This window comes from Seriola dumerili, unplaced genomic scaffold, assembly GCF_002260705.1.
Source record: "Seriola dumerili isolate Sdu_G_001 unplaced genomic scaffold, Sdu_1.0 BDQW01000138.1, whole genome shotgun sequence".
NCBI lineage: Eukaryota > Metazoa > Chordata > Actinopteri > Carangiformes > Carangidae > Seriola > Seriola dumerili.
This window is the reverse complement of record NW_019174393.1, coordinates 2,205,033-2,232,479: the sequence shown is the minus strand read 5'-3', so window position 1 is coordinate 2,232,479 and position 27,447 is coordinate 2,205,033. Positions and strand designations below refer to the sequence as shown.

The 27,447-nt window shown below is 39.6% G+C and overlaps 1 protein-coding gene across 1 annotated transcript in view; it reads left to right on the top strand.

Annotated features, from left to right (window-relative positions):
- The window catches only part of LOC111224554 (ras association domain-containing protein 1-like), a 77,558-nt gene extending 71,724 nt beyond the window's left edge, over window positions 1-5,834 (top strand). Inside the window, exons 6-9 of the mRNA XM_022749094.1 lie at window positions 1,745-1,918; window positions 2,363-2,450; window positions 4,436-4,551; window positions 5,685-5,834. Of these exons, the coding sequence (XP_022604815.1) occupies window positions 1,745-1,918; window positions 2,363-2,450; window positions 4,436-4,551; window positions 5,685-5,834 (528 nt within the window). The remainder of the gene's footprint in view (window positions 1-1,744; window positions 1,919-2,362; window positions 2,451-4,435; window positions 4,552-5,684) is intronic.
- Window positions 5,835-27,447: the final 21,613 nt, after the last annotated feature.

Below are 27,447 nucleotides of genomic sequence, written 5' to 3'. Positions count from 1 at the left end.
CAAACCTGCCAAGTCACACCGGCTTTAAGTTTCAACATCTGAGGTGTGCTGAGGTTTCAACATCCATCCTGCTCCCAGCATTCCTCAGCAGTCACATCAGAGTGATGTGATGTTATTCCTGCTATTGTTCCACCCCCACACACACACACACACACACACACACACACACACTGTTGTCCTTGGCAGCGTGGACGGTGTGTGAAGCTCTATCACACCGTGAGGCCGATATGACTCAGTAGAGATGAAGCAGAGGTTTGCTTCTGTCACATTTGCACGTTTAGAGAAGATATAGTGGGATCATAATGGATGAATGGACTTTATTTCACTTTTTGTTTATGTTTTTCCAGAATATGTGTGTTTTCTAAAATAAAAAATGTTTTGTAATCTCATGTGGGACGGGGCCAGATGTTTGTCATGACACAGAATTAAAACTAGAACTAAACTAATTTAGATTAAAATCCAATCCATCAAATGTTATATGAATAAAAATTACACTGTGAGAAAGCTGTTTCCACAGTTTCTCACAGCCCATGATTATTATATCTTTCCTTGGCTTATTTTGTCCGACAACAGTGTTGAAGCTAAAGATTTTTTAAATTTATTTTCAGATGAAATAAAGAAAGCAGCAAATCTTCACATGTGAGAATCTGACACCACAGAATATTTTGATGTTTTAGCCGGAAAATGAAACAATTGGTTGATTATGAAATAGTTGCAGAGAAAGAAAAGACGTCACAGCTGATAGCATCTCTCCTGTCCGCACCTTTTCTTTCTATTTCCGTCTTCCTTCTTATTTTCTGTTTCGTCCTTTTTGTCTCTTTATCGCTTCATCTGTGACGCCAGTTTCTCTTTGTCATCCCCGTCGCGTTCTTTGACTTCTGTTCCACGTACGACCTTCACGGCTCTCACGAAAACCTTCCTCCAGGCTCCATATGGAGTAATGAGATTAAGATGCTTCCCCCTCCCGCCTGCGGCCATCTGTCCTGAGGGACTCACTGGGCTTTATTGGGTGAACTGGTCTCACGTGGAGAGATCGTGTGGCTCGTACTGCAGCTCTGGAAACTTTTAATACAGTTAAACACGTCAGGTGATACTGTCGTACCTGAGCTCGGTTTGTTTGAGCTAGTAGATTAACGATGGGTTATTCTGAAGGCTGCTACCACCGATTCTTTCCCTCATGGACTGATGCTCCAATCATTTTCTCGATTAATTTAATTAGTTTATAAAATGGTTGAATAGAGTCTAGAACCTAAAAATATTCAGTTTAAACTCATTTAAAACAGAGAAAAGCAGAAAATCCTCATGTTTACTGAACTGGAATCAACAGATTCTGCTTGAGAAGAAACTCAAATGATAGTTCAATTATCAAAACAGTTGAAATTAACTTAACAACGATTGATTAATGAGTGAATTGATTAACGGTTTCAGCTCTAGCAGCTCTTTTAGCACCTGATCATTAGTGTTGGTCTGGACAAAACGAAGAAAAGCGATTCTGCAGATCTCAGATAAGATTTTACATTAAAACAATTATTAGTTGTTTTGTCCAACTTTTATATTGTCAGGTTTTAATCAACTTCATAAAGTTTAGTCAAAAAGACGATGTTTTGCTGCCAGTCGTTTTATTTAGTTTTACGGTTGTTTTCACCACAGAATAAAAACGTTGTAATAAGAGTTGGAACACATTATAATGCTGTTCTCTCTCTCTCTCTCTCTCTCTCTCTCTCCCTCCCTCTCCATCTCCCAGGGTTCCTCTGGTGTGTACACTGGTTTCATCAAAGTCCAGATGGACTTGAGGAGGCCGGTGACGGTGCGGGGGGGTCAGAGAGGAGCAGGAGGAGCCGTGTTGGAGGAGGCCTTTTATCTGCCCCGAGGAGTCACCAACACACTCCACATCAGCTCCAATAACACAGTCCGACAGGTGGCTAACACACACACACACACACACACACACACACACACACACACACAGCCTGCTGAATAACTTAATTAAGATGTGAGGACATGTGGGTTGAAGGGTTGAAGTCTCAGGTTGATGTTGAACTTTAATAATCGGCTCCTCTGAGTTCATGAACCTGAGCTGATTGAGGAACATCGGTTTATTACAGATGTGTTATTATCAGTTTATTCACGTGTAGTAACTTTCACACACTGAGGCAGATCAGAGGCTCTTAATGAAACTACGCTCAAACACAAATTCCTGCTTCAAGTTTCACATTCACTCACTTTGGGGAAATTAACATTAACTGTGGGTTAAAACGACCGCAAACAACATGCTGATCTGAACACACACACACCTTTACGGAAGAGAGTTAGAGCCACATGTGAAAAAAACTAATGTGTGTGCGTGTGTGTGTGTGTGCAGGTGATCATCGCCTTGTTGAACAAGTTCACAGTCGCAGACAACCCGGCCAAGTACGCCCTGTACAAACGCTGCCGCAGAGAGGAGCAGGGTAAGTGTGTGTGTGTGTGTGTGTGTGTGTGCGTGTGCGTGTGCGTGTGCGTGTGCGTGTGTGTGTGAGACAGTGACTGCGACAGGGCTGGAGACTGTGTTTCATGCCACTCATGCTGAGCTCGGTATCAGATGCTTGGTCACTGACATAGTGTTGACAATCTGTGTGTGTGTGTGTGTGTGTGTGTGTGTGTGTGTGTGTGTATTTCTGGATGCCTCGCCCTCGTCTTGCTGGGTGTTGGATGCCTCAGGGCTCTCCCCACTATCAACAGCTCACCAGGAACACACACACACACACATACACATATAAATACTCACACATTCACACACTCTATGAATCGACAGCTGCTGCAGGTCGTCGGGTGTCAGACATATCAGCGTCTCCAAGCGAGAAAAAGACAAAGTTTATATATGAATTAAAACTATAAAACACGACCCAAAGTTAATCGTAAATTTATTAAATGTATGCGACGTGTTTTTATGTCTCGTTTCAAGCCTGTGAAACTTTTTGCCCCCAAACTTTTATAGAGATTTGGGGGTTTTTTCCCCTCAAAAGCTTCATGTTACTGCTGTCATATAAGCTCCAGCTCTGGTTTTCTCTCATTACTGGAGATGTACAGTGAGACAGTCGGCTAATAAAAAACTGTCTAGACTATACGTCTCACAACAGGCGTGTTTTACACCACAAATGTACACGAGCTCAAATATAAAGGTCTTAGACAATCGGTGTAGAAATGTAGAAACGTCGGTGACTTTCAGTTTCAGGATGAAACTCGGTGGCTCCAGTTGAGGACGTGTGTCTGTACATACAGCGGGTTAGTTTGAGGTTAAAGGAGCCTTGAACAGTGGCTTTGAGATCCTAAAGGAATAGTTCAACATTCGTTTTCTTCTACTGAGAGTCGGAGGAGAAGATCTGTAGCTACGGTGGCCCCCGAGGGCTCATCACACTGCAACACACTGTGAAAACATCCTCAGCAACTTGACATGAAAAGCATCAAAAAAACACAATGTTTATAAAGATAATTTAGATTTAAAACATTTCAAAACATTATTTAAATAAGTGTATTTTAGATATATAATTGCATCTTTTCACTGAAAATGAAACTCACTTGCAGTACCTCCGTCGCCCACCAGGGGGCCCTGCCCCACAGTTTGGGGAACCACTGCTCTATTTGCATGTGTTTTGAGCTCTAAGGGCCACCGTACATACCGCTCTCATGTCTGTCCAATCAGTTTAAGGCTACAGCTAGTAGGTAACAAAATAAAGGTAACAAAATATTTCTTTAATTAACTTGTTATATGTTGTTCTTTAAATTCACACAAAAAACTAAGTGTAAAAATGAAAAAAAGTTATTTTACAGCTCAGTTGCAGCAACTTTCTTGTCTTGATTGACAGAGGTGAGAGTGGTATCGATCTCCTCGTCTTACTGTCTAATTCATTTAAAATAATGATGCCAAACTGTCAAACTGCCCCTTTTTAATATGTCGTTTGTCCTGCCCGCCTCCCTCTCTGGGTCACATGGTGTCTCTGTTTTTATTCAGTGACGTTAAACATTTTTATCTCCATTTGAGGATTGTTTTCATTCAGATTTTGGTCTAATTTATCATTTATGTTGTCATTGTGTATAAGTCTAAATTTAAAAGATTATTGTTTATTATTATTTTTCCCAATAATCAGTTTTAGCCTTAAAGGGCCAGTAGTTGTTGTTTTTTCTGTGATACTTAGTTCAGTCTAACAACATGAATCATTCTTTTCTCCTTCACTCTGTTTTTGTAAATTACTGGTCGTTAATGTGCCGCACCCATCCTTTCATCCTCTGCCATGTCTGTTTATATGTATATATACACACACACACACACACACACACAAATGCACACTGCAGGATTTATATGCAGTAACCGCAGTGCTGCCTGCATGTATGTGGTTTGATGGAAGCGCATACTGTACAGACTAAATTAACCAGTGTGTGTGTGTGTGTGTTGCAGTGTATGTGTGTGCTCTGGCGGATGGCGAGCAGCCGTTGTTTCTTCGTCTGGTGGCGGGACCCGACACCGACACGCTCAGCTTCGTCCTGAGAGAACAACAGACGGGAGAAGTCGTGGTAACGTTTCTTTACCTCTAATGACTTTTACAGTTTCATTCCTTAATTCATCGTTTCTTCACTTTTCCCTTTATTCCTATTATTTCTTCCCCAAACATTTCTGCTTCTTTGCTTTCTTCTCTCCTTCGCTTTCTCAACTTTTAAACTTTCCTCCTCCTTCCTCCTCCTCCTCATCAAACAATCTCTTCCTCCTCTTCCCTCCCTCCTTCCTTCCCTCTCTTCCACCATCTTCCTCCATATCTACTTCACTTCCTCCTCCTCTTCATCCTCCCCCTCTTCCTTCATCATTCTCAATCTTCCTTTTACCTCTTCCCCTCCTCCTCCTCCTCCTGTTCCCTTCTTCTTCTTTCTCCTCCTTGTTGACTAGAACATTATTTCCTTTGGTTTGATGCATGTTTTTGTTTTTCCTTTTAAAATGATACAAAAATCTTTTCTTCTTCTTGCTCCAACTCGTCTTCCTCCCCCTCCTTCCTCTGGATTCTTTCTTTGTCCTTTTCTTGATTTTTATGCCACATTGTTCTTTATTGTTTCCATAGAAACCAAAGAGCAACTGAGTCAAAACAGATAACAAAAGAGCAAATAAATACAACTACAGTTTCCAGATTCAGGGTCATTTAATAAGGATAATGATAACAACAAGAATCACTGTGACCATTATTATTCTCATTAGCATTATTTACACGAAGAAAATAATAATAATAAAAAGAGAAAATCCACTTCGATAATCTTAAAAAGAAGAAGAAATACCCACATAAACAACATCATCCAAAGTAATGGAATAACAATAAACTTTATTTATAAAGCACTTTTCATAAACAGAATTACAAAACACTTTACAGTGGAAACTTCAGTTTGATCAGTTCAGGACAATAAAATAAAGTAGAATCAGGCCAATGAAAGTGCAGAGAACAGATAAAATACTCAATAATAAAATAAATAATAAAATTAAGACAGAAAAGAGCGAAATAATTAAATAGAAAAACTATAAAAACCTATTGAAACCCAAAGGAAAACAAACGACGACATCAGCGTTTTAAGAAGTGAAATAAACAAACACAAACAAACAAACAAACAAAAATAAATAAATAAAAGTGATGTATAAATAAAGTTTTCTTGCTTCCTCTCCTCCTCAGTGGGACGCCTTCTCCATCCCCGAGCTGCGTAACTTCCTGCGGATCCTCGACAAGGAGGAGCAGGAGCAGAGGGAGGCGGTGACCCGCCGCTACGAGGCGTACCGCCAGAGACTGCAGGAGGCGCTGAGGGAGGTCCGAGGGCCCTCTTAAAGGACTTAACCTCCATAAACCAGGACTACTGCCCCCTAGAGGGACGGAGGAGGTGATTTCTTTTCTCTCTTATTTTTTTTATTTTTTTTACACCTCCTCAGAGGAGAAAAGTGGTGTAAAGTTTGACGGAGAGAGGGATGTGAACGCAGAACGAGAAGAGAGGATCCAGCGCCCCGCGGAAGAAGGGATGACACAGACAGAGAGACGGATGATAAAAAGACGAGAAGAGGACAGAGAAAAACTGTGAAGGACAAACGGACATAATTTGGACGGACGTCACTGGAGCTGAAGACTTCAAACTGCTGCCTGCTCCGTCTGCCTGCAAACACCAAAGATTCACTCAGTTGTGCCATATTCATTCATCCTCTCTCCCTCTCTCCATCCATCCCTCTCTTCTTCTTCTTCTTCTTCTTCTTCTGCTTCTTCTTCTTCTTCTTCTCTCACTGTCCTGCTGTCACGTAATTTATGCAGTTCCTCTTTGTTTCCCCCAGTTTTTATCCTTTGTGAAAGACTCAAGGCCATAAATTGAGTCAGAGTTTTATTTAATGTGTTTGTACATATTTTTTCTTAATTTATATGGGTGAAGCTTTTTATTGTTTTTTTTTTTTTTTTTGTTTTGTTTTTTTTTTTTTTCTCCTTTTGAAAACAAAGTCTTAGTTTATTCTACGGTTTGATTGCTGACACAGACACAGAGAATAGTTCATCCAGACTTCTACTCGAGGTAAATACACAAACAGCACGAGCATCGGACACCACTGGATATGAAGTTTAAAATCACAAACAGGCCCAGAATTTGTATTTATATTTACGTGACAGATTACCAGAGAAATCAGAGATTAATCCACAAGTAAATGAGTCAAAGTTTTGCTTGAATTACCCTGAAAGTTGAGGAATATTTCTGAATCAAGAAAAGGAACAAATACCAAGTATGGAGTCTCGAGTGTGCCAAGAGAAATTTAGTTTGTTTTTTAATATAATGTAAACATTTGTTTTTATCTTGTTTTTACTTTATTTGTGCTTCTTTTATTATTATAGAGGGCTGGTAAATCAGACAATAAAGTAGATGCATACAACCACATACTATAAATTGATTAATTAAATTTGCCTGTAAATGGTGCAAATAAAAAAGGGCTTCACACTTTTTCTGTTTTTTAAACAATGTTTAATTAAATGCATTTTAATATGGAAGAAAAACTTAGTTTTAAAAAGACCTTATGAAAACGTTTTGTTATCCCACTTGCTAATGTAGCTGGCTTTTTTTATTTCATCTCATAAATTATTTATATCCTGCTGTAACATTTACAATTTAAATTTGAAGAGCCGACACATCAGTTAGTGGGATAACAAAAACTAGAATAAACAAAATTAAATTTAATTAAGCAGTTCTATTGCAAATGAAACAATTAAACAGATTTATGAACTGGCAACTTTAATGTGACTTTTATTTCCATTATTTTCTTGCTTTTAAATATACGATATAGAAACTAAATTTATAAAATAACCTTAAAAATACATTTATTTACATTTTACTTTTGTTTGTAATGCATAATTTTATTGCAAACTTAATTAATCAGTTAATAATTACTTTTTTTAAATGAATCTTATTAATGGCACACTTCAGATTCCATACAGAACGGCCTGAAACTGGATGTTGTAAAATGAAGGTTGAGAGAAATAAAAAAAAGAGGTAAATTTCAGGTTTAATGTGACTCCACGACTGTGGTTACTGAAAGGAAAGGTTTTAGTAAAGACAGGATAGAAATAATAGAGTGTTAGATAGAAGCTTGTGAGCAGAGGAAGTAGTTTTAAGTTTTGGTTGCAGCCTGTAAAAAGCGTCGATTGTCGAGGTGGATGATGACGACGAGGATGATGATGATGATGATGTTCATGAACTGGTGGGATTTAAAGTCGTTGTTTGCATTTTCACGCCACCAGCGGAGTTTGATGAAGCGTGAACTGAACGGACTGATGTGATTTGGACTGATGTGACCCCTGACCTCTGACACTGTGTGGTCAGAGGAGGGAGGTGTGACAATTGACCGGTTTCTGGAAGTCGACCGAGCGGTTCAGAGGAAGTAGAAAACAAACATTAGACAGAGGAAGGTAGGAGGAGAGAGTTTTGTTTCAGAAGTGGTCAGTGGGAAAGACTGTCATGTCGAAGCAGTGTGACTGCAACCTCGAGGACAATGACGGGATTTTCCTCGAACCACAAGTCGCTGTGATTAACTGCATGCTCGTTTTTTTCTTTTTGCATTCATGAAAGCTCCTTTAATCCACTGCTGAGAGAAAAGGAGGTCTGTAAGGCGCAGATAGCTGCAGAAGACAGGGGAGGAAAAATGGCCACATTGTCCTGTTCGCTTTCATTTAAAGACGCCTGTGTTTTTATGCTCCTTTCTCGAGTTAAAATGTGCAGCCGTGACCTTTTCGTCAACTCGGATATCAGCTTTTATTCCTGGTGGATGAAAGGGAAAAATATTACAGTGGAAAACAAGGAAAGGAAGATAGAAGGAATAAACAGTAAGATTTAAGATAAATATGCATCAGAAAGTGCAGAAGAAGGTACAAAATTAAAAAAGTTATGGCCTTTTTGTGCAGTTCTGTGTTCATGAAAGGCCTTGTGATAGTGATGCAAGTAAATAGCTGCCTTAAATATATATGCAATGTCTTCTTTGGCTTATAATTTATCATTTATAGCTTCAAGACCAAAGAGGCTTTTGTAGAAAACTTTTTTTTGTTTTCTTTTAATCAGCAGTTATTCTGGTATCTGAGGAAAAAAGTAAAGTGAAATCACAAAACTTAAACTACAAATCAGACTTTAAATGGTCATAATTCATCAAAACTGATGTAAAATGCTTTGTTGTTTTGAGCTGCAGGTACTGAATGAAGTCACACTGATGGTGCTGTGGTTGCGTTTCTGTAGAAGACTGTTGTACAATACCGCCGTCCAGTGGACAAACGCTGCAACTGTTCTCTCTTTTCTGTGTCAAACGTATCAATTATCTTATAGATTTTATTTTAACTTTTGATGTTATAACCAAAGATATTTTTCTTTGTGGTGTTGCCTGGAGCAAAAAATATATATTAGAGGCTTCTTCCCACCGGAGGGAAAAACATATATAGTTTAGAGTTTTATTTAAAGGGGTTTTAACCCTGAATTATTCTACTATCAAACACTGGGTTAAATCTATGGAGGCAAAAAAAGGCCACAAAGATTTGAATCTTTAAAGCCACTGAAATGGTGGCAATTAAACTGCACATTTTGGCGTCAGGGAGGATGTAATAGAAGAAGTTATTAAGTTGCATGATGGGAAATGTAGGATCCAGTGTTTTTGGAGTTCGTTTTTTTTTTTTTTTTTTACCATTTGTTTTTTTGTTTGTTGCTTTTTTCAATCCCTGAATATTTAATGTTGAAATATAAATACCATCAAATTTATAGAAAGTGTATAAGTAACTATTTTTAAAACACTATATTCAAGTTCAAATTAAATTTGTCATTCTCTGACCTAAAAGTTTTATAGATTTATAAGTAATAAGTTATAAAAACTTGTGCCGCCAAGACTTTGCAAAACTTGAAATTAAGTGCTGGATATTTCAAAGATAAAAATTCATATTTTTTTGGCCTAATTTTGCCTCCATATGTTATAATTTAAAGTGATACAACAGTCTGCATGAAAACAGTTAATGAATCTTAAAGCCATGTTGTTGTTGTTGTTGTTTGTGTATCTTATAAACAACTTTAACTGTTTAAACACATCAGACCAGACGAGTCGTATCCATTAATTGTTTTATTTTATTTTTTTATTTTTTTATTTTTTTGGGGGCACTTTAACTTTGAAATCAGGGAAGACGGGTTTTTTTTTTGTTTTGTTTTTTTCTCCTGCAAACCACCAAACCGCCATTACACTCTGTACTTTATCTTAACAGTTAATACTCCATCTTCTTAATTTGAAAGATGTTGTTAAGCTCTACTCATAATCAAATGTTTTTCTATTGTAACAAATGGAAGTACAGTGTGACAGAAGTTCATTTCGTTCTCATTTTATTTTTTATGTCTAAACGAGCTTCCGTATGATTTTGCTCTGTGTTAGCTGTAGACTGTGAAACTGGTTGATTGAATCTCGACTCTCGCATGTTTGTCTCCTTGTACGTGCTTCCTGTTCACACTACTGGGCTGTTCAACATTAAGCATTAAAAGCATGCATTATCGTGTATAGAACGGCAGGCAGGCGCCATTTTGAAAGTTTTCAAATGCTGTCGGATCTGCTCGTAATATAAATTAGGCTCGTTGATGAATTTATCTATTATGAAGCTTTTGGGCCAGTAGTGTTAAAGTATGAAGAGTTGATATATGATACCTGTTGTGTATTAGGAGATCTGGGTTTGAGGCTGTTCAACAGAGTCAGAGAGCGTGCGAACGAGCTTGAATGTTCATTCTTGACCTTTTTAAATTACAGTTTGACAAAAGTTTTAAATATTCATATTGGTTTTGTTTTGTTTTTTTTGTCTAATGTGATGTTACACCGTTTAATACCAATTCTTTTTTACAAAAATGCTAAAAGTGCTGCAGTTTCAGCTCCTTAAATGTGAGGATTTGCAGCTTTTCTTTGTCATTTATGTCAGTAAACTGAATATTGTTGAGTTTGGGGCCGATTTTCCGCTGTTTTCTGACACTTCATCGGCAAAATGATTAATCGGTCGTTTGCTGCAGCCCTACTTTTGTCCTCATGATAATATTAAGTAAAAAAAAAACCACTAAGAAACTAATCACCAACGATTTTGTTAATCGATGAATGAATTTTCTGATGCGTTTTCAGGCTCTTAAGATCAGTTTAGTACAATCTGTGACTCCAGTTTGAACAGCCACAAGCTGTAATGTTAAATGCCAAAGATCTGTGTGTAGCTCTTCTCTCATTTACTGAGTTTATTTTATTCTCCTGTGATACTGTTTTTTTTTTTGTTGTTGTACACGGGGACTAGAGGTAAAACACAGTAGATACTCTGCGATTATCTCACATGATGCGTCCCTTGTAAGCATCTGAAGTTCACTCTGTTGTTCTACACTTGAGGAAAAAAGAAAAACGGTCATGGGGTTTTTTTTTTATTTCAGACCTGAGCTGCAAAAATCCAAAAATATTGTTGTAATTTAGAGTCAAAGAAGCTCCTGTGTGAGTGCAGAGGGGGTGGGGGAGCTATCATGATCAATCCTCTTAGTTCAATTTCAAGCCAATGCAAGATTTAAAGTTATTGAAAGCTTTGAGCTCAGGTCTGAAACGTCCCGACCTGTGGCCTCAGCAGTGCCTTCCTAAAGACGTCTTGACGGCAGCAGAGAATCAGACCTGCAGGAGAGACTGTTTCATCGGACGTTGCTTTGTGTTGCAGCTCCTCCCTGCAGGCGAACAGTTGACTGAGGCGGGTTTTATTTTTGTAGGTATCTCTCAATCAAATGTGGCCTTCCCTCGGACAAGGAGGGCTGCGTCTATTAAAGGTGAAATTAAAACAGAAAGGTCTGTGTGTCGGAGTGTTTTCGTGCATCTCTGTTTTCTTCTTTATTTTGATTTAAATAGATTTTGTCATGAGACATGTCGAGCTCCTCGGGCGTCTCATCCTTCAACAAGTTTTGAGCTTATAAATTAGATTATTTTGCAGATTGTTTCATCTGTTTTTATACTAAATCGAAAGAAAATTAATCAGCCGCTACTTTGATTAACCCTTAAATCACACCTCAGGTCATTGGAGACCCAGGATTATTTTACACCCTGTCTAATTCATTCATTTTTTTTTCCACTTGAGGCTTCGACTGCCTGGTTAAACTACTTGTCTTTCACAATGTTCTGGTGTTAAAATGTCAAAAAATGACAAAAATAATTGTTTTTCTAATGTTTTTAGCTATAAAGTCAACTGGGTCCACTCATGCATTTAAGGGTTCATCATTTTAGTAATTTCTTTTTAGTAAAAATGCCAAAAAACTTTAAGTTACAGCTTCTAAAATGTGAGGATTTGCTTGTTTTCTCTTTGATATTTGATCATAAATTGAACATCTTTGGGGTTTGGACTGTTTGTGAGACAAAACCTGCAGAAATTCCCTCTTTTCTGACATTTTCTCGATCAAACAAGTAACAGATTATTCAAAGAAAGAAAGAAAGGGGAAAAAAAGGCAGATTAATCAATAATTAATGTTTAACCAAAAACAAGATCTAAATCTAGATTTATAAACTCTACAAAAACCAATTAAGGACATGAGCAGAAGAGTAAACTGCAATGCTGTTGTCAGTGTTTTTGGCAGCAGACACAGCAGCTCCTCCTCTTGTCCTCTGTTTGACCCCAATTCATATAACCTCTTAGACAAGAAGTGGGAACCCCCACCACCCCCAGCCACACACTCTGGATGTGTGTCTCTCACACACACACTAAACTCTACACTAACCTGTAAAGCTGCAGAAGTGCAGACCGAAAAAAATCCAGGGTGAAGGACAGCACTGCCTTCAAAATAAAAGCTTAAGATGACGTCCCTTCATGGTCGCTGATGAGACTTTAAAGGTATTTAATATAAACATGGAGATAGATTTTATGATACAATCAGCCTTTGTTCACTGACATGTAAAATGACCTCCCACCCCTCTGATATAATAGTGAGATGGAAATAACCTTTTTTATTTGTTTTGTATCTCTTTTTGCTCAATTTGTGTCTCTATTTACTTCCTCTTCGTGATCATTTTGTCTCTTGCTATGAGTCTTGTGCGTGTCTATATGGTTGTTTTGTTTCTTTATTTATTTTTTGCGTCTTTATGTCATCACCAGAGGTGGGTAGTAACGCGCTACATTTACTCTGTTACGTTTACTTGAGTAACTTTTGGGATAAATTGTACTTCTAAGAGTAGTTTTAATGCAACATACTTTTTACTTTTACTTGAATATATTTGTGAAGAAGAAGCTCTACTTTTACTCCGTTCCATTTATCTACATTACGCTCGCTCCTCGCTACATATTTTTATCGATCTGTTAATGCACCCTTTGTTTGTTTTGGTTTGTCAGAGACCTCCAAACTAGGATCCATCGCATGACTGCGTTTCACCAATCAAATGCAGTCACTGGTGACGTTTGACTCCGTTTCACCAATCAAACAGAGCCAGGCGGTCACATGACTAACTGCACACGAACTTTCAGCGGCAAACAGCGACAGCAAAGAAGCAGAACACAATGGCAACAACGAGCGCTTCGCGACAATTTTAATGTATTATTATTTCATTTATTATTGTTTTAGTTGCTTAAGAGATATTCTTGGCTCTGAATTTGTTCATTGCTATTTTTATGTTTTTGTGCATTATTTGTTGCCGTCATCATTAAACGAACAGGTTACTCATCAGTTACTCAGTACTTTCCACTCAGTTTTTTCACAACATACTTTTTACTTTTACTCAAGTAAATATTTTGGTGACTACTCTTTACTTTTACTTGAGTAATAAAATTCTAAAGTAGCAGTACTCTTACTTGAGTACAATTTCTGGCTACTCTACCCACCTCTGCTCTTGATCCTCCTCTTGCTGTTTCCTTTGACTCGAAGTCCGTTCACAAACAGGGTCGCAGCCAATCAGAGTGAACATGCCTTTGTCGTGTTTCTCTCATTGTAACTTTATGTTTTCGCTTGAATTTCATTTCGACGCTCAAGATTACTTAAAAAAACATTATTTTGGCAAAATCTTAAATCTACATTTAGTATTAATTTGTTTGATTACGTCAAGTGTTTACAACGAATGTTCTTTAGCAGTAAGTGTTATCCGACATTTCTCACGTATGTCCAGAAGGGGGCAGTGATTCGCCGAGCAAACTACTACAGAAAGAGGTGAAGAAGAGGGAAGAGACATCCTGCTTTCTGGTCCAGAGCACTGACTGTATAAAAGAAAGGACGTCAACTCCGAGTCTGGAGAATGAAGCCAATGCAGAAGTTCGTTAAACTTGCTTTCTCTCGAATGACCATCATGGTGACTCCACTGGTTGCAAAAAGAAGTCCGATTATATTTAAGTCTATGGGAAAATGACCCTACCTGTCACTTGATTTGTTACCTCCGTAAACGTTTTCATTACGTGTTTATGGTCTGAATCACAGTTCAGTTGAAGATGCACCTTGCTAACCAAGCTAGTGCTAGTGCTAGCGTTAGCTGATAACTTAGCGATTGCTATGCTAACGGTACCTGGCCCCGCTGGGCTGATAACCTTTGTCAACCTGGGTTAGCCCGTGGAGGTGTTCAGTCAAAGCCCAATAAAAAGGTGAATTTAATGGACGTTAATCTAACGACGTTTGGTTTGTGTTTCTCCACATGTGACCCAGTTTAAGTGATCTGCGTTAGTCTAATGCGCAGCGTTAATGTTGGTTAATACATTGTCCATCAAGACGTCGTGATAGTTCAAGTTAAGATAACGTGACGTATAAAAATGTGTAGACAAATATTTGTCATGTAGAATATTGTTCATTTAACAGTCAAACCAGTCCTCAACTGAAGCAGACATTCATGCACCTATCCTGACAGCTGATCGATATTTGTGATTAACTGTGATCCACCGCATCTTAACTCAAGTGTTTGTGTTTTATTGTCATTTGAAAGGTTTCCACACTGTGAAAACTGAGTGATCTGTGCCAACAGAAGGAGGACCTCATGTACAGAGCAGCCCATTTGTTTCCATTCATCTGGTTGTGGAGAAGGGAGACTGCATGGACATCCTTAGTTCTCTAATGTGCTGTGATGATGATGATGGTAGAAAACCTCTCCCAGTTCATCTTCCTCTGATGAAATGACAGACTAACTGCTGATGAGTTAGTTTATTATTCTCTGTCTTCAGGATTCACAGGTTCAGTTTCTTACCTGAAACTTCTTTTCTGCTGTTGTTGACAGGTGATGGTAGCAACACTTTTAAGATCAGAATTTATAAATATTAAACTGTGATTAAGTGATGGATCATCTCTAGCACTGTCACCACCTCCACAGGTGAAAGTATTTACAGATTAACATCAGCATGTTTTTTGATCCTTCATTGTCAGTGTTGTCAGACAACATTTAAATATTTCTAGTATTTATGTTGTTGATTAAAGCTAACATAGAAATAGTCACACAATGCTGTACATGTTACTATTGTGAAAATTCATACCAGATGTGTTCTATAAGTTAAAGCAAGAGCTTCATAAATTACTTTATTGGACATTATAAACTACATTAATTTAAACAATTTACAACACTGGAAACATGTCTAAAATAGATTAATTAAATGGTGTACAATTTACAATCAACCATTTAAAATCAATAAATAGTTGTCGATTAAGTTAAAGCTGAATTTTGCTGTCATATGTAAGTTTGTTTAAAAAAAGAAGTAGGTGAATCAACAGTGCAACAGAATTTAAAAACAAGTATAATCATTATTCATCATGAGTCCTAATGTGTGAGACAGTTCATATTTATTTGCTCCAGTAACAATCTCCCTCTAAATAAGTGATGCTGTTGGAACAGCACACTGATATTAACTATAATGGCTGAAGACTATGAAATATGAACTCTAATGTTTTAAATTATTGACAGTTTGTTACAGCTACAGTGGAGTCCAAAAGTCATGTGATTGTATGTCTGACATGGGGCAGAGAGTGTAATACGACAGTGAGGGTGTAGGGAACAAGGAAGAGCACAGCTGATCAGACTGAACAATGTTATGGCCACAAGTGTTACATTAAAAAATACTATATTATCATGTAAGACACTGTGTTTATGTTTGGGAAGAGAAGATCTTCATGTGTGGATACTGCAGGTTGTTGAAGAAAAGTCCTTAGTTTCAAGTTTGCTGTAGTGATGTAAGTTTATTGGTATCCCAGGATACGGTGAGCCAACTGACACAGAGCGGGTCTGAGGCAGTAGACTGACCCAGAGTGAAGGGCAGGGGGACAGTTATACAGTTGAAGACAAAGGGATAGACAATTGTATTTGGTCAGACAGGATAACAAGTTGGAAAGGAGGTTAGAAGCAAAACGTAACGTTCTCTAGAGGTCTTGCAATGTAACACCTAGGTTCAAGTTATCAAGGGGGTAGGAGGGGCTCTTAGGCTGGATCAGCATATCCACAGGTAGGGCAGGAAGAGCCCTTGGACTGAATCAACATATCTACAGGTAAGATGTTGTTAAGACGATGAAGCCTTGGTGATGTAAGAGGGAAGAAGGGGTGTTCTCCTTGATGAAAGGATCAAGGGGCCAACTCAGTAGGGTTGTAGAGTTGTTCCTAGGTGTCAGCAAGTCACACTGAATACACTGAAGCATGTGTATATTCTTCCTCAAGGTGGAGGTGGTGCAGGGCCTCCATCATTGCTGCAAGAGGTTGTAGGTGTCCCCAAAGATCCAGACCTTGCCTGGATAGAAGAAAAACATAATGGAGAGAAATCATATCAATATCATATTGTAGAGTACAGAGAAAAAGACAACAGAAACCGCACTCTGATTAGATGATCACAGATATCTGAAAATACATTATTCCCTCAGCTTAGTTGTAATAAACAGTCTGCTGAACCGTTTTACATTAAATAACGATAGAATAGAAAGTAATACTCAGTTTGGTGTCATTGTGCAGGTGCACATGTCATGATGGTTCTCAGCTCTCAGTGATGTTCTTTATTCTGACAGAGACAGAATCATTCCAACAGATGTTTTGACTCCTGTCATCAATAATGAAATGAACTAGAGCTGAAAACTAGCCGACTAACACTGAACCAAACTTAATATGAACAAACACGACACACACGTCCGCTGCTCTGCTCTTTAACAGCTCGTCCAGACACGACAGTTCACTGTAATAACGGGATCGTTTAGTGACCGTGACTTACCGACATTGACAACCCGCTGTCTCTGTTAACACTAAGGTCGGTGACGTCACCTTCGCTTTGCAGAACTCATTTTAAAACACGTTATAACATGTTTTCCCTCGGTCTATGGTTTTAATACAAGCGGTTACACCACACAGTTAGCTTACACACAGTAACTTCAGCTAATATTACAAGGTTTCTCCTCATATATGTGATATTTACCAAATGTGGACATGTATGCAATTAGCTACTAAGATTATTTTAACACTAAGATATAAAGTTTACCTCGAATTATGAATGCTAACTGTGTTAGCAGCGACTTCGTAGCGCGTATCCAGGAGCCTGCTGCGGTCCGGTAGCAGGTGTAGGCGGCCGTGCAGAGCAAAGACTCTCTACAGTTGTTCTTGTTATTACAGCCTGTTGCTGCACAAAGCTCGGGCATTTTAACACTAACTGATGGATTACCTGTCCCTGTCGGAGCAGAGAGGAGGAGCCTCCGACTCCACGGCTTCTCCTATTGGTGCAGCAATGATCCTGCAGCCCTCACCACAGCTGTTGCAGTTTGAGCATCAGAGGAAGAGAGTTTAAGAGCCCGGCCCGCACATCATTAGTGGCGGCTGACATGATAGGCAGCTCGCCTCTGTACCGCCTTTGTGAACATTTGTGTGTAATTTGTGATTTGGTTTGAGATGCTGGTGTTGATTGTTGGGGACTGGGCTAGGTTTAAAATTCTGATTGCGCATCACACCCTTAGAAAAAGACTGTTGGACACATTAGGAACAGGGGCGCTGATTCTAGTGTTTTTGGGTTGGTTAGAATCGCATAGTTAGGCTCTTTGTTGGCGCCTGTTCCCCTACTTCAGTTATCCTCTTGCCTTGTTTGTATTTATGTTTACATATTTACCCTCCATGTTAGGCAATAAATTAAATCAGTAAATTTGATTGAGCAATAACACCTGGTTTTATGTTGCTTCCCTTTTCCCCTAGCTGGGTCAGAACAAAGACTGCCGAAATACGGCGACTGGTAAGACAGCCCATGACTACATATACGGACACCAGAATCAACATGGCAGCAGTGAACTGACACCTGGCTCTGTGAGCAGTCCGTGGTCAGTAAGTGAAATTCTGGGTGAGTAAAATTTCCCGGGCTGTTGTATCTTCTTTGCTTGCAGAAATCAACTGCCTGGTACTGGATGTGAGTCCCACAGCGTCGGAGGTTTTACTTTCTCAGCAAAGTGGTTCCACAAAGGGTTTATATCTTGATGCTTCATGTGAACAGTGCAACATCTACTGGCCTGAATGCAAAATGGGCAAATATCACAGATTTTATGTAAGTATAAGGGAAAGCATGATTGTATTTTATATCCCATGCATAGATTGATATACCGTAAAAGTAAATCAAAATGTTTTGTATGCATCAAATGTGTTAATATCAGTCAAGCTCAATGTCCACGTTTTAACTCAACTGTGAAAACTAAGTTGGTTTGCAATGTGGACAATTAACATGTAGCTTTACTTTTTTAAAATGTCAGCTTTGGTGGTTGTGCTGTAAAGGTGCAATATAAGATGTGGCCAGAACTTTATTTTAAAAAAATAAATAAAATAAATGAATTGACACTATCAACCATGTGTGAAGCAGCCACAGTGACGATGTCATGATCAAGACATCATCTGTTGTATTTCAGTTATCTACTGAAATGCGCATGCGCACCAGCCAGCCCCGACCTGTCCTGTGTTGTGATACCACTTTGTGACGCTAGACGCTGTGTGAGTCGGTGGCGCGTCAAGTCTGCTCTCAGTCCCACGAAGAAGAACAACTTCCAGCAGCTCGAGGTTAGCATCACAGAAACACAGGAATGGCTGAACCTCCTAAAAGGCGATATTCATCTGCATCCCGAAGGACCGCTCCCGACAAGAAACCACGTTCAACGGCAAAGAAAAGAAGCAACACGAGTAAATCTCGATGTGGCTTTCCACCGCTGGAGACGGCTCCTGAGAGGAAAGAGATGCGGTTTGATGCCGAGCTCGCAACTTTCCTGTTAGCCCGGTGAGTAGCTTCAATGTTAGCTCTGAAGCTAAGAGTATAATCAGTGCAACGACTGACAAACATTTCAGGTGGTGATATTGAGGTTGTCGACAGACGTTTTAGCGGTTTACTAGGATTGTGTCTGTTGCTCTCGGCTGTTGTACAGCTAGTGACGTCAGTAACTTTAGGCTCATTTTGTAACTGATGACTGTAACTTGAGATTGTATGGACCCAGTAGACCGAGTGAATACACGTCGATCGGTTCACCATGTTGTAACCACTTTACATTACTGTTAGGAGATCAGCCATGACTGAAAGTGAACTAGGTCTTTACATTTCTCAGGAGATTTCAGCATCCCTCTGTCTTTATCAGGACCTGAGCCAGTACAGATGCAATACCGCCTCCACCTGTCTCACCAACGGCAGAGAGTCCAGACAGTGAGGAGGGTCTAGGTGAGTAACATGCTATCATTCACTTTTAAAAGTAAGACTTGTCTATACCACTGTGATTAAATCAGACCCACAGTGTATACATGTTCATACTGCTGATTCTTAATAATGAATATACTACTGCCTATATTGGTTATGTATTTTACAGTATATCCATATTTGTACTACTCAATTTGTTGGTTATATAGTGTGTGTACATTGAATTCTTATCACACTTGGTTGTTTACGCTTAATTTTCTTGCATTTACATTTCATGATATTCATACAGTATTTATATTTGCATATTCATATCTATCCTGATTATTGCACACATGAATATAAAGAACTTATATGATCTAAAGAAATTGTCCTATAACATGTTTGTCTGTCTCAGGACCAGAATTCCAGTCTAATCACCAATGATGGACCGGCACCTGCCTTTTCCTCTGCATTTGGCCTCATCAGTTATCAACCACATTACATCAACATCTTGAGGTATTATCCCTGCACATGACAGATATTGTCTATACTGTGATCTTTTGCATATTCCCCTAATCAATACCTTTTGCGCTTCTCGCCCAGCAGGAGTTTTGTGATTCTAAAACACTTTTGTACATAGTTGTGTAGTATGGGATTTTTTTTTATTTTACATGTAAATGTATCATTTGTTAAGATTTATTCATAAAGTCTCTTTTATTACAGTATATGCTAAATAACCTTTTTAAATGGATGATTTGTGCATCTTCTATGTTCTGAAGTCCTTAGAATGCTTGAAAAACATTTCATAGTGAAGAGGAGCTGCTTGACATGTTCTTATTTTTTCTTTTCATAGGGTTGGCAGAATCCTCCTCAGGCTGGAACCATACCTTTGCAGCCCCCCGAAAGCAAGAAATGGTAAGTCATGCGCATGATTTAAACAACAAAATGTTACAATGAGTTAAAATGATTCTGTTAACATTTATATTAATGATGGATTTCACTCTAGTTTACAATGCAGGTCTGTAATATGTTTCAAATTACCCTCAATAATACACTGAACAATTTTTGCATTTGTAAAAAGAAAAACAAGACTTTGTTAATGAAACCAAACAAATGTCCAGTGGTGAAGTAATGCAGATACAATGTGAAAGACAGTTTGTGTAAAATTTTGCACTCAAGTTCCCACACAGTGTGACACTGAAGTTACAAGTAGAATTTTGAGCCTATTTTAACAGTTTATATTTTGTGTAATTGCATTTCCACACACAGTTAAACATTTAAGATGATTAAAAATGATATTGTGGTTATTACATTTAAGTCATCATATCGAATGCATCAGAAAACAATGTGGATGTGATTATTGATATTTGGCTTGAATATTACAATTAAAATACTTGTTTGGAAACTTGCTGTCTCTGATTTGTTGTTAAGGAACTTATTGTGATGTAGCGAGGAATTACTTGGTAACAACTCTTTATCAATTCACCAACCAAAGCTCTATAAATGGTAAACTACCAGTTAAACCACAACCAGGTAAGGTGTAACATAGCCTGTTTTATGCTGAGAAATGTGTGTTAGTTAGCAGATGGGTTTTTTTTTTTTTATTTTTTTAAAACAAAACTGTTGGCTGTAACTGTGTACCTGCGCTCAAATTAGGGTCAAAATGATTTTGAGCTTGTAAAGCGATGTTCACAAATAAATTCCAATGTTTGTAGTTGTAAATCAACCTTTGTAAACCTGTAAAATAAATCTGCAGGAGAAATTCATGTTTGCGTATGGGAAACAATTGCACTTGTGTCAAAGAGAATTGTATTTGTTGAAAGTGTGAATGAAAACTCAACAAATGATCAATGTTAAAGAAAGACACTGTAAAAGAAGAAATGGATTTGTCAACATCTGTGTTGTGATAAAGAGCAGAAAACAGAAACTCTGGTCAAAAGTTCCCACAGTGTGACACTGAAGTGACAAGGATCAAAATTTGTACTTGTAAGTGTCACACACTGGGAATCTTGCACACTGAGTTTTACAGTTTTCAGCTCTTTATCTCTGTACACAGATGTCCACAAAGCATTTCTTCATTCCTTGTGTCTTTGTTTAACCTCACGACTGATCATTAGTTCAGTTTTGATCCACACAGTTTCAACAAATAGAAATCTCTTTGCCACAAGCACAATTTGTTTTCACATGCAAACTTGAATTTCTCAAGCAGATTTATTTTCATGGTTTACAAAGTTTGATTTCCAACTCCAAATATTGGAATTATTTGTAAACATTACTTTATAAGCTCAAAATGATTTTGAGCCTAATTTGAACGGGGGCTAAGTCGGGGGCTAAGTCGGGGGCTAAGTCGGGGGCTAAGTCGGGGGCTAAGTCGGGGGCTTAAGTCCGGGGCTAATGTTCGTGGCTACAGTCTGGCATAAGTCGAGAGGCTACAGTCGGGCTAAGTTCGGGGCCGTAAGTCGGGGCTAAGTCGCGGGGCTAAGTCGGGGCTAATCGGCTAAGTCGGGGCTAAGTCGGGGGCTAAGTCGGGGCTAAGTCGGGGGGCTAAGTCTGTGGGGCTAAGTCGGGGCTAAGTCGGCACATTATCAGGCAATGCCTGGGGGGCGCGAGCTAGCCGCCGGGCGGCTAGCTCTGCTTGCTGGCGCAATGCCTGTGCTGGGGGGGCGCGGCTAGCCGCCGGCGCGGCTAGCTCTGCTTGCTGGGCGCAATGCCTGTGCTGGGGGCGCGAGCTAGCCGCCGGGCGGCTAGCCCTGCTTGCTGGCGCGAATGCCTGTGCTGGGGGCGCGAGCTAGCCGCCGGGCGGCTAGCCCTGCTTGCTGGGCGCAATGCCTGTGCTGGGGGGCGGAGCTAGCCGCCGGCGCTAGCCTGCTTGCTGGGCGCAATGCCTGTGCTGGGGGGCCGGCGCTAGCCGCCGGGCGGCTAGCTCTGCTTGCTGGGCGCAATGCCTGTGCTGGGGGGGCGCGCTAGCCGTGCGCCCGGCTACTCTGCTTGCTGGGCGCAATGCCTGTGCTGGGGGGGCGCGAGCTAGCCGCCGGGGGCTAGCTCTGCTTGCTGGGCGCAATGCCTGTGGCTGGGGGGCGCGAGCTAGCCCCGTTTTTGTCTTAGCTGATTAGCAGCTAGCATTAGCAGCTAGCATTAGCAGCTAGCATTAGCAGCTAGCATTAGCAGCTAGCATTAGCATTAGCATTTTTTTTTTTGTTTTATTCTCTATTGGTGAAAACATGGACAAGCAGAACACAGGGGGGTGGGCGCTAGCTTGTTAGCATTAACAGCTAGCATTAGCTTTTTTTTAATTGATTCTTTATTGGTGAAAAAAACATGGACAAGCAGAATGAGGGGTGGATGCTAGCTTGCTAGCATTAGCAGCTAGCATTAGCATTAGCATTTTTTTTTATTCTCTCTTGGTGAAAAGACATGGACAAGCAGAACACTGGGGGTGGGGGCTAGCTTGCTAGCATTAGCAGCTAGCATTAGCGTTAGCATTTTTTTTTTAATTCTCTATTGGTGAAAAGACATGGACAAGCAGAACTAGGGGGTGGGGGCTAGCTTTCTAGCATTAGCAGCTAGCATTAGCATTAGCATTTTTTTTTATGGATTCTTTATTGGTGAAAAAACATTTACAAGCAGAATGTGGGGTGGGCGCTAGCTTGTTAGCATTAGCAGCTAGCAATAGCATTAGCATTTTTTATTTGATTCTTTATTGTTGAAAAAAATATGGACAAGCAGAACATGGGGTGGGGGCTAGCTTGTTAGCATTAGCAGTTAGCATTAGCATTTTTTTTATTTTATTCTTTATTGGTTAAAAAACTTAGACAATCAGAACATGTGACTGTTGGTGGAAAGACTGTGGAGGGAAGAGAAGACAGGACAACGTTTTTTATCTTCATATATAACTTTTAATTTACATTTATTATATTTGATTTGTTGCATTTGGAGTGGTGTTTGTGTCACCTGATGTCTCATGATGATGTCAGTACAGTGTTCCCTCTCTTTTAGCTCTGTATTTGGTCTCCACCAGCTCCTGAGGGATATCTGTCTCTTTAGCTTCTTATTGCTCCATATGTTCAGCAGCTGCTCTCGGACCGTGTCTGTCTGCTGTTTGCTGCTGAGGAGGTCGTGGACAGTGCATCGTGTGCTGTGGTGCAGTGGATGGATGGGCATCGGTTGAGAAAACTAAAGTCATCACATGACTCACTATCACAGGGTGAGGAGCCCTGGAGAGAGATTATCAGTTTCACCTGTACCTCAAGTTCCATTAGTTAGTTTATGATAAGTTTATTGCGCTACAGTGACAGTGGTATTACAAGATGAGACGGACAGTTCAGGACATCTAGCTCCAGTTACACAGTGAACCTTTCTAAGACAGTCTGTAGTTACTTACCTCTGCCCCATTAACCCCATTACTGTTCTGTTCAAAGAAATGCTTTCTATTAAGTGTTGCTGTATATTGGGTAATCTTGAAATAAAGGGCTGATTTGTTTTAGCACTTGTGTCCTTGAGTTCTATTTTTAATTCATATATATGTATTATGTGAACCTGGATGAAACTAATGAAGTATAATGGAACAGGCCTGCAGTAAATCCTCCTTCATGAGGATTATAATGTTCAGTATTTACTGAATCTGTTTGAGAAGTGTTGGTTTATTTTAATGGTCATTGTGGAGGCTGTGATTGTTGTTGTGGGCTTTTTGAGGGACAGCTGCAGTGACTGAGGTCAGAGTCAGGATGAGTCTCTACGACATGAATGAAGCTGAAAGTAACGTCCTTTGTGCAGATTGAAACGAGAGGAGTGAAATACAAGCACCAAGCAGCAGGAACATTCAAAAATTTTTCCAGGAATTTCTGGTACTTTTAATGTCATCCTCTACCGGCGCAATCTTCCTTGATTGTGCTCGCTACTCGCTACATATTTTTATTGATCCGTTAATGCACGCTTTGTTTGTTTTGGTTTGTCAGAGACCTCCAAAGTAGGATCCATCGCATGACTGCGTTTCACCAATCAAATGCAGTCACTGGTGACGTTTGACTCCGTTTCACCAATCAAACGGAGCCAGGCGGTCACATGACTAACTGCACACGAACTTTCAGTGGCAAACACCGGCAGCAAAGAAGCAGAACACAATGGCAACTGTAACAGAGTTGGAAAATCAACTTTAGTAAGTTCTTTGTTCTAAGTGTATGTGAGGATTTTATGTATTATTTATTTATTTTGTTGTGAATTTAATCTCATTGGGTTATTTTATTTGATTATTTTTATTTATATTTCTATATACAATATAACATTGATATATTATATTTATTTTTGCATTTGACTCTCATCTCTTTCTGTACCTCCCGGGCTTCCGTACGACGGCACGTCAACCCCTCACAATGTTATGCTGCATTGCTGAGGGAGCGAGAATTACAGGGAGATAGTCCAGAAGACTGCATAATATGTTTTATGTCTTCTGCAGCGAATAAAGGCTGGAAAAGAGTACCTGTCCTGATTCATCAGTATCCTTACACAAGACACACACCCATTACACTGGTGCCGTGACCTTCTGGATCTACTGATCAGCTTGATGCTCTTCACCGCGGATGCTGTGCTGCTGTCCTGATCTGCGTTTCAGGGTCATTGTATGGTCAGGTTTATAATAGACTGTAGATTTGGGTGTATTGTTAATTTTTTGTGTTATCTGTGTCAAGGTTTTATTGTTCCAGTTTTCTAAAGAAAAAAAAAAAATTACACAACACAAGTACTTTTAATGGTTTGTGATAACAGTTACTATGGATGGGTTTAACACTTTCAGTGTATCAAAAGGTAGGGGTGTTTGTCTATATGATGACTCTGTTAGTAGGGATGTTGGTCATTCTCAGTTCGTGGCTGATAACTGTGCTGATACAGGGTTAGGTCTAAGCTCAGGTAGTACGCCTTTCAGTAGGCCCATGGGGGCTGGTCCCCATACTTCCACACCCACCAGTGATGTTAATGCTATTCACCAGCTCACTGACATGATGTCGCAATTGGGTGCACAGATTGGTGAATCTATTGTAGCAAAGCTAATGTCAGCTGGTGTTGTGAATACTAGTGGTACCCCCCACACATCCTCTGCCACTCAGAACACACACATACAGGATCCGTGACACACTCACTGGGCAGGAGAGAGTGGTTCACAGGAACTTGCTGATGCTGGCAAATTTCCTCCCTGTGGGGGACACAGATGACATGTTTGACCTTGTCTCATCCGTACCTGACACAAACTCCTCAGTTCCCAGGACATCTAATGTTGGAGAGACAGGAGAGGCCCTACTTGGGAGAGGGTGTATGGCTCTTTCTGCGGCTAGTGCCTGCTCCAACACCGTGAGTGGCAGTAACTCATCCATAGCTGTGAGAGAGAACCAGGCCCCTTTAACTGACCTTGGATCTGTGGACTCTGAGGGGAGGACAGTTGTTTGGATTACACAGCTGTACATACCAACTTCGGGAGAGGTTGCTGATGATGTGGCAAGTTTGACCTCTGACCCCCAAGTGTCTTCAGTCTCACCTGCGAACAAATTGACTGACTCAATTGTGACTGCAGCAGAGGATGTGAGACAGCCAGACCCTGTTCTTGACACTGTGACCATGACAGACACTACATCAAACACTCTGCACACTGTTGACCAGACCTCACGTGCACCCTGTAGTCGTGTTAATGCTCAGACACAGGTCAGGTCTAGTTTTGGTCGCTTTATTGAACCTGTGAACAGGCTTATACAAACCATGTCTAGACAGGATGTTGTTCAAGACAAGTTCAATGTTAAAGCAGTTTGCAAATCTGTGCTCCAAGCTTTTACTGACTGAAGCCTCAGCCCATAAGCCTATGTTTTTTTTCCTACATTATGGCGTGGTGTTAACTCTGGCACTATTTTGCTTCTCTTCTCTGTTGTGTATCTACCCCACATACAGGTGAAACTCAAAAAATTAGAATATCGTGCAAAGGTTCGTTTATTCCAGCAATTAGATTTACAAGGTGAAACTAATGTATGACATAGGTTCATAACATGCAACTCAAGATATTTCAAGCCTTCATTTGATATAATTTTGATCATTATGTGTTTGGGTCTAGTGGGGTGTACAAGGTGCCCTGCTACCAGTTGTTGGATTGAGGGATAAGCGCTGCTCTCATACCACTTCCTCCTTACGGGATACATTCAATGTTGTTTATTTTTGGGATTGACCCCCTGTGATTTGTAACTTTGTCATGTATTCTTTTTGATGAATACTGTGTTGTTGGTGCTCCATTTCGATAAAATTCAGTGGGGGTGGATGTAACAGAGTTGGAAAATCAACTTTAATAAGTTCTTTGTTCTAAGTGTACGTGAGGATTTTATGTATTATTTATTTATTTTGTTGTGAATTTAATCTCATTGGGTTATTTTATTTTATTTTTATTTATATTTCTATATACAATATAACATTGATATATTATATTTATTTTTGCATTTGACTCTCATCTCTTTCTGTACCTCCCGGGCTTCCGTACGACGGCACGTCAACCCCTCACAATGTTATGCTGCATTGCTGAGGGAGCAAGAGATACAGAGAGATAGTCCAGAAGACTGCATAATATGTTTTATGTCTTCTGCAGCGAATAAAGGCTGGAAAAGAGTACCTGTCCTGATTCATCAGTATCCTTACACAAGACACACACCCGTTACACAACAACGAGCGCTTCGCGACAATTTTAATGTATTATTATTTCATTTATTATTGTTTTAGTTGCTTAAGAGATATTCTTGGCTCTGAATTTGTTCATTGCTATTTTTATGTTTTTGTGCATTATTTGTTGCCGTCATCATTAAACGAACAGGTTACTCATCAGTTACTCAGTACTTTCCACTCAGTTTTTTCACAACATACTTTTTACTTTTACTCAAGTAAATATTTTGGTGACTACTCTTTACTTTTACTTGAGTAATAAAATTCTAAAGTAGCAGTACTCTTACTTGAGTACAATTTCTGGCTACTCTACCCACCTCTGCTCTTGATCCTTGAAGGGATATGTTATGTTTGCAACTGTATGCACTGTTTGATTAAAAAGGCAAATCCGCCTTGAACTGATGATTATGATTGTTTATGAACATTGTGACACTGACTGCCGTTTGAGATTGCAGAATGATGCACAGGGACAGACAAGAAAGTACAAGTATGACATGTTTAGATAACAGGTTCAGGTAAGAGTGGTGTGAAGAGAGAGGAGGCGGAGTGACCCTGTTATACAGAGAATGTGTGTATAAGAATGAATGACTGAAACAAGGAGGTACTGCACTCTGCTTAGACGAGACGAGAGCAGGGTGAGTCCAGAGCTCTGTAAGCAATCTCAAACTTC